At 61.9% G+C, this 7,923-nt stretch overlaps 1 protein-coding gene across 1 annotated transcript in view; it reads right to left on the bottom strand.

Moving 5' to 3' along the window:
- The window catches only part of CFAP99 (cilia and flagella associated protein 99), a 35,256-nt gene that overhangs the window by 25,027 nt on the left and 2,306 nt on the right, over positions 1-7,923 (bottom strand). The window contains exon 2 of the mRNA XM_023520236.1: positions 3,071-3,197. Coding sequence (XP_023376004.1) covers positions 3,071-3,181 — 111 coding nt within the window. The 5' untranslated portion in view covers positions 3,182-3,197. The remainder of the gene's footprint in view (positions 1-3,070; positions 3,198-7,923) is intronic.

The raw sequence follows: 7,923 nt of genomic DNA, 5'->3' as shown, positions 1-7,923 counted from the left end.
CCTAACCTCTTGCACAAGCCCCCACCCTTCTCCTCTGCCCCCCCTGCCCACCAGCCCTCCCCCAGGGCTGGGCACTGAAGCCGGCCCTTCCCCACCCCCGCCTCCCCACTGGACTGGCTGACCGGCAGGGCACCGCTCCTGCCAGCCCGGCGCTGGCCTCCTCAGTCCCCTGCTCGGAACTCCCTGGCCTGCCTGCCTCGCCCACGGTTTGCTGAGTGGCTCAGTTCTCCTGGCTCTGGGGTTCAAGGTTGAGCACACTCAGGCCTGTCTGGCCTCTGTGCCTACACGGCGCCTGGACTGCTGACTCACTCGTGGCCACAGGCTGGGACTCTGTGGCCCCGCTGCCTGGGTCCCCTTCTCCACCCTCCCCCGGGTTTCGGTGGACTTTGCGGAAGCCCCGGGCTGCCTGCTGTGCCCATCACGCCCCCGCCTCTGTCCTGCACGCCTGTGCCCATCCTCCATCGCCCCTGTGCCCGGCCTGCTGGCGCTGGTGCCTGAGCTGTCATGCTGGCCGGCCTCGGGGGACTCCAGGAGCTTGGGGCAGCGGAGGGAGTGGCCCCCAGGGAGTGACACACACCAGGATCCGTCCCCCTCATAGGACATTCTCGCGTCCCCTGTAGTCGTGCCCTAATAAGATGATATTTGTTCCTTCTCATTCCTGTTCCCTCCCCGAGGGCCTGGCCAGGGCTGCACAGGAGAACCCAGGCTTTGGCGCGGCCTGGGGTGCTTGCTGGCAGCGTGTCTCGTCGCTGGTGTCCCCCCTCCTCCAGCTCCATCCTCCACCCCATCCTCCATCGCCCCTGTGTCCGGCACCAGCCCAGGTGTCAGTGCCACTGCCGGCCATTGGGCCACTGCCATTTTTCTAAGACCACCGCAGCGAACGGCATCTGGACAGGCCTGACTCCCGCGCCTCAGCGCACACGTGCACAGCGGGTGACGGAGCCTCTTCTGATGCACGTGTGTTCTCTGTGAAGCGCCACTGGGCCACCCGCGGGGGAAGCCCCAGCAAGGCTGAGAGGCTGCTCTGAGTGTGAGTGTGAGTGTGAGTCTGTGTGTGTGTGTGTGTGTGAGTGTGAGTCTGTGTGTGTGTGAGTGTGAGTGTGAGTCTGTGTGTGTGTGTGTGTGTGTGAGTGTGAGTCTGTGTGTGTGTGAGTGTGAGCGTGAGTCTGTGTGTGTGTGTGTAAGTGGGGGCGGTTCCCCGACTGCAGTCTGGAGAGGTTAAAGTCACCACACCCTGCCCCGAATCCACAACGCCTTGGACCTTGTGGACTGTCCTGCTGTGTCAGGCGGCAGCGGGCCACCTCCAACGCCCTCCCTGTACCTGGCCCCCGGGGACCAACATTTCAGCGGCAGCTCTGGGTGTCCCCCTTGGCTCATCCATCCTCCCCAGGATGGATGACTTCCCTGGGCTGCTGTAACAGATGACCGTGAGCTTGGCGGCTGAAAACCACAAATGTATTCTCCCAGAGGCCAGAAGCCCAAAGCCGGGGTGTCGGAGGCCGGTTCCTTCTCGGGGGGGTCGGAGGGAGAGTCATGCCGTAGCCCCCCTCCCCGCTGCTGGTACGCGCGTCGCCCCATCTCTGCCCATGTGGTCACGTGGCCTTCTTCCCACACCCGTGTCATCGCATGGCGGTCCCCTGTCTGTGCGTCTGTGGCCGAACCTCCCTCCTCTTACAGGACACTGGCCGTTAGCTTTGCGGTTCACCCCACATCGAGGATGGTCCCGTCTCGAGATTTTTAACTGTATCTGCAAAGATGGCATCTCTGAGCAAGGTCACAGTCACAGGTAGCTGGGGGTGAGGACTTCGACGGATCTTTTTGCCGTACGAGCAAACCCCACGCCCCCGCCCGTCCCCAGACTGGGGTGCTCTGGGCTGCGTGAGGAGGCTGGGGCCTTTTGGCCGGGAAGAAGAGGAGGCTGGCCCTTAGCTGTTTTCATCACTCCCCCAAATGCTTCGGGTCTTAAGGAAGGAGCTGGAGACAGGAGTGGGGGCGGGGAGGCACACCACTGCAGCGGACCCCCAGTCTGAATTGGGGCAGGGCCTCCAGCCTTCTCTCCCAGGTCCCGGAACCCCTCTGGCCCTTATGTGCACTGCCCAGGCCCTGGCCTCTGCTGCAGGACAGTGACCACCCACCCTGTCCCCCTCCCAGGCTCTCTGGTGGCTGTACCACAGACGGCTGATGATGGAGGAAAAGCCCCCCACCCAAACCAAGGGTCGCAGCAGAGGCTACACCTGAGCAGGGCGGGGGGCGGGGGCTGGGGGGATAAGCGCTCCCAGGCTGTTAGAGCCACCGCCAGGCTGCAGCCGTGACCGCAGGCAAATAGCCCTGCCACCGCAGCCCCCTTTGAGCAGGCACAGGCGTCCTCCCCGCCAGTGGCGGTGACGGGTGGGCGCATGCCGTGTGATAATTCTGGAGCATTTCCCTCGGCGGACCGGGCCTCCTCTGCACTCCCCGCCCAGTGGGGCTAACGCCCGAAGGCCCGAGACCCCAGCTATGCAGGCGCCTGTCCCGATGGACACACATACGCTCTGGGGTCAGAGCCCCAAGTGGAGGGGCCTCTGAGGGCTGCTGAGGCGTGAGGACAGAACCAAGGGGACACCAGTGCCGCCTCCGCCCCAGGTTGCGGACGTCTGCCCAGCTGTCTCCGTGAACCCGGAACGGGGTCGGCTGCGGTGCGAGAGAGAAGGGCAGAGACCGCGGGGGTGGGGGCGAGAGCCAGGTAACTGGCAGGCCAGCCCCGGGGACTGCTCCCTCACTTCCTCCAGGTATGGGAGGGTGAGGCGGCCTCGTGGTTCGTGTTTCTCGTCACAGGGTAGTCTGATGCACATCCTGGGTGCCAGGAACACCTCCCAGGCAGAGCGGGGCTCGGCCCACAAAGGTACCCATGAAAACCCTGTTAGCCATCACTGCAACTTTCAGGATGTGAGAAATTTAGGACGGCAGCATTTGGATAGCAGGGAATGGCACCAGGCCGCCCTGCATCTGATGCTGCAGCCCGGAAAGGAAATAGCTACAGGACAGACGTTGCTGGGCAGCCCCCCTGCGTGGGGCGCCGCTCCGCCCCTACCTGCATGGAGGTGGACGCGGCCTCCAGGAACTGCTCGGGCTTGTCCTTCCTAGGGTTAAATCTGTCCAGTTGCTCGATCACAGCTTTGATGCATTTTCCATAGTACGCCATCTTTCCAGGGAGGGACCTAAAGCAAACAGGTACCTGTCACACCCTCCACGGCCTCTGGGCTGTCAGCTCCGCCGGTGGCGGCAGTGGCTGCAGGACCCTCACCAACACCAACAGGAAGCCTCAGGGATCCAGGACCCCGCATGGGGAGGAGTGACCCGGGCCCACTTCCTGGACCGTGTCCCCGCAGGCCTCTGCTGCCCCCACGTGCCCCCAGCCCTACAGCTGTGCACAGGCGGGGATGAGCCCCAGAAGGGCAAGACAGAGAGAGGGCACCTTGTGAGCTGGCCTCAGAGCTCCTCAGCCCAGGCGGGGTTTGGCCATCATCAGTCAACATGCCCTGCCTGGGGTGTGTGCGTGTGCACATGTGTGCATGTGTGTGCGTGTTCGTGTGTGTACGTGTGTGTATGTGACCTAACCACGGAAGGCTGGGGTGAGAAGAATCCTGGGCCACCAAGTTAGACACCCCCATTTTAAAGAGGAGGGAGTGAGCCCCAGAGGGGATGCACAGCCCGCAGTGTCCAGGCCTCACGTGGGCTCCAAGTGTCATAGAGACACGAATTTGAGGAGCCTGGTGTGCCTGGGACCCCTCTCTGGGAGACCTTGGAGAAACTGCTTAGATTGGGGCTGGGAGCCCAGAAACTGGGCCTAACAGGTGGTCCCCAAATTGCCCTCAGAGGACGATGGCCAGGCCCACGAGGGGTTCCCTTCCCATCCCCCGCTTGTTACACGTTGAGCCCACTCTGGGCCCCCTGCTGCTGGCCTTTCTGGGCACCAGCTCTTAGCTCCAGATAGCAGCCCCCAAACTGGTCAATTCCCCAGCTTCCAGCCCATCACTTTAAAAAGAATGAAGGCCAAAAGCCACCAGGCACTTTAGACCACATGGCTAGCAGGACATGCACTATCTCTGCAACAGCACCGGCCCCTGTTTGTGGCTCGAGGGGGTGGGTTGCCCACTCAGCCCCACCTCTCCTCTGCCAGGGACTACTGGCTGGACCATGGGGCGGTCCCCACCCTGTGACGTGGGCAGGGCGAGGTGAGGTGGGCATGAGGCAGAGGTGAGGGGGGCAGAGGTCCCCTCGGGAGGCTGTGGACCCTGTGGAGTGCTGCTGGCTGGAGGTCTGGGTCTGCTGGGCAACTGGGGACAAGTGGCTTAGGCTCTCTGAGCCCTGGGTTCTGGGGGGAGGGTTGTGGGCGGGAAGGCCCGACCCCTCAGCCTGGGCCCTGACCTTGCTGCCCGCTTTGGGTGGGTTTCTGCCCTACCCACTCCTCCTCCTGGTGGTCCCGCCCTGGCTTGGATCCCCTGCTCCCCCTGCCCACTGTGGCCCTGGCGTCGCCCTCTACACAGAGGGCCGGTCCCGCTCCTGCGCCAGCAGGATGTTGGGGGTCTCCCCGGAGTCTGTGAGGCAGCGCTGGGGGCGGGGCCGGGCTCAGGGAACGTCTGCCGGGCTGTCTCAGTCCCCCACCCTAGGGCTCCGGGGCCCTGCAGAGAATGTGCTCTGGCGAAAACTGAAAAGACGCGACCTCCGCGGCCTGCACTCCGCGCCGGCGCAGCTAAACGGATGAAAGGACAGGTAAAGGCCACAGAAGGTGCTGGTCCCACGCTGACCTCCCTCCGGCGCCATCGGAGCCTTGCGGGCGCCCTCCGCCGAGGGCAGGGCCCCTCATGTCTGATTACTTGGTTCACGCAAACCTTCTCCCGCGTCCGGGGACATTCGCGGTGAGGCCCGCCCAGTCCTGCTGCGCTGACCGGCCACGCCCCCTTCCCAGGCCGGGGATCACCCCAGCCCCCTTCCAGGCTGGTCTTCCTGAGGCCGCACAGCGTGGGGCTGAGCCCCGGGGGCTGGGGGGCTGGGAGGTGCGGGAGGTCAGGGGAGAAGGAGGTCAGGGAGCCCCCTCCCGCCTCGTCCACCACTAACGAAGCCCCCACATTTCCAGGCGCGGGACCAGTGGGGCCCCCTCAGCATGTGCGCCCTTCACAAGCCCGATCACAGTCCTGGAGCCCTCCCTCCTTCCCCCCGCACCCCCTCTTGCACCCCGGCTCAGTCCACTCAGGCTCCTCCCGGCTCAGACGCCCCGCACACGTGTCCCTGACCCTCCCACACTCTGCTCTCCCCTCGAACCCGGTTCAAACCCCACCAGTGAAGCCTTCCTTCCTCCTGCCATAGCTCCCCCCTTCTCTGTGCCTCCTCCGAAGCCACCCGAGCTCCCACGACACCGCGTGAGCGGCGGGGGCCGGGGCCTGGCTTGTCCGCGAGCGCCTGGCCTCTCCGCCCTCGTCCGGAACGTCCGGAACGAGTATCCGCACAGAAACGTGCAGAGGGGCCCGGGACCCTAAACAGTGCCTTCAGTTTCCATGTGGACGTCGCCTTTGACACGCAGAGACAGACCCGCCCAAAGACCATAGCCCCGCTATTTTAAGCCTTTGCTTCCGCAAATCCGACAGTTGAACAGACGTCCTTATTATTCTCATTTAACTGGAAAATGATAGACACAATAACGTCTACAGAGCAAGTGAGCGTGGCTGAGGACAGACCCATGCTGAGCTGGGGGCTGGGATGGGAGGTCAGGCTCCCTATCCCCAAGAGGTATTTTCCACCTGTGGGGGCCCCCGAGGCCCAGTCCTTCCAGCACCCGCTCTGCCTGACCCCACGACCTCTCAGGACCAGCGACGACTGTGACAACTGCGGGAAAGAGGCTCCCTCTGTGTGATGAAGGAAAACACGCCCACACTCTCCGCGGCTCACAGGGAAGGAACCAGCCTTAGGCAAAGGGTCTATTTTTACAGAAACGATGTTGAGGGTGGAGTTTATCCTTGCCCCCCACCCCATAATGGTCATGTGGGGCCTGCCCTGGGATGGGGCCCTCCATCTGCCTTCCTGCATCTGCCTTGGACTGGGCTCTGCCTGGGGGGACCAGCCAGACACATCCCTCCCTGCACCAGGTGTGGCCGGGACAGCGGGTGGGACAGTGAGTGTAGCAGGAGCTGCTCCCCTCAACCGCTTCCTTGCTGCCCGGCTCCCCTCGCCCCCACCCCGTGCTGTAGCTGGAACATTCTGAAGAGAGGATGACCCAAGGGGCTCTTTGGTGATGAGGCAACTCAGGAGCAGCAAGAGGACCACCCAACACCCCCCCCCAGGGGGCCTGGATGCATGAACCGGAAGCACTGAATGGGTGAGCCCAGGGGAGGGTGCAGCGGGGAGTCTGGGGGCTTGTGAGAGGAGAGAGAGGTCCTGTGGAGCCCAGCTGGATGTCAACCGCCCCTCCTGCAACTGAGAGCAGCTGTGCCTGAGGGAGGCATCAGGAAGAGACACCTGAGCCCTGCATTCCCATGGACTCAGCCAAAGGACTCACACCTTGGGGGCAGGAAATAGGCATTCAGGTTCTTCCGACTCTAAAACATGCTTTCAGTATCTCTGCTTCATTTTAACGGTGTAAACCCACACATGTGGGCAGTGGGATTTAATTCCCATCCTTCCTGAGTTTTTCAGCATTGATTTTTAACTTCACTAATTAGGACCTGCCTGTCTCGTTCGTAAGGAACCTTCTCTGGGCGAGTCGTTTATGGACAGAAGTGAGGTTACACGCAGAGATTGAGACTCTGTCACACACACACTAGTCTGACACTCTCAACCACCAGGGAGGAGGCTTCATTTACGTAAATCCCTAATGTGTGTTAATTAAAGTACATTCTTTTCCTTTTAATTCTGATTAAAGCTAGTCTCCTAAGGATTTCTGCCAAGTCATGCTCTGATGGCTTGTGCTTCAAGTTCAGGGCCGCGTGGCGAGTTCTGCTGGTTGCTTTTCAGTCTGCACCCTCCCTTTCTCCTGAGGACACAGAACACGGACTGTAAGTTGGGCTTATTGCTGCTCATTTGAAAGGTGGCCTTTCCCAGCCTCCACAGCAGCTGGGTGCGTCAACGAGTGGCCGTCTGTGGGGCTGATGGCCAGTCTACGTGTACGGGAGGGCGCACCCTTCTTTTCTTTTCCGTTCTGCCGCCTGGACTCAGGAGATGATGGCAGGAACTAAGGCAGCCATCCTGGACTGCAAGGAAACATGTTAAAGATGGCAGAAGAGCCTAAGTCCCTGATGACTTTGGGGCTGCCACACCTCCCAGGAGAGCGGCCCCGTGGGTCTCCTTTACGGAAACAAGAATCATCTCCTTTGGGCCACTATGATGCTGAGATTTTCTGTTCCATGCAGCCGAACCCAGTCCTAACCGATACCCCCACTGTCCTGAGCTCGACCTTCGTCCTGAGTACAGTTTCAAACTGGAAAGCACAGGAAGGAGCCTGAGCAGCAGCGGCAGCCCAGGCCTTTGAGTCGGCCAAAGATAGACTCACAGAGAAGTCTGCGGAGTATCCACCCTGAGTTCTCGTGCTAGAAAAGGTGACCGGGGCAGAGGCAGGTTTTAGGGGGGAGACTGAGCGTGCAGCTGGCTTTCAGGGATCTATCTGACACCCGGCAGGCAAAGACCAGGTGAAAGGGTCTGGAGATGCAAGCTCTAGAAAGCTGGGGAGAAATGGTTGTTTATCAAACGGGTGACGACAGGAAATTCCCCAGGGAGGGGGTGGGTAGAGGTGTTCAAGGACTAAGTCCAGGGCTCTCGTGTTAGGGGGTCGGGTGCAGAGGAGGCGCCAGCCAGGAGGACTGGGGAGGAGCAGGCATGCGGTTGGGGGGAGGCAGGGGTACAATCCCTCCCAGTTGGGAGAGAAAGGTGTGTCCTGGATGGAAGCACTCAGCT

The sequence above is a fragment of the Pteropus vampyrus genome, unplaced genomic scaffold (assembly GCF_000151845.1).
Source record: "Pteropus vampyrus isolate Shadow unplaced genomic scaffold, Pvam_2.0 Scaffold253, whole genome shotgun sequence".
Classification (NCBI taxonomy): domain Eukaryota; kingdom Metazoa; phylum Chordata; class Mammalia; order Chiroptera; family Pteropodidae; genus Pteropus; species Pteropus vampyrus.
The sequence above is the reverse complement of the archived record's forward strand: the minus strand, read 5'-3'. Positions and strand labels throughout refer to the sequence as shown.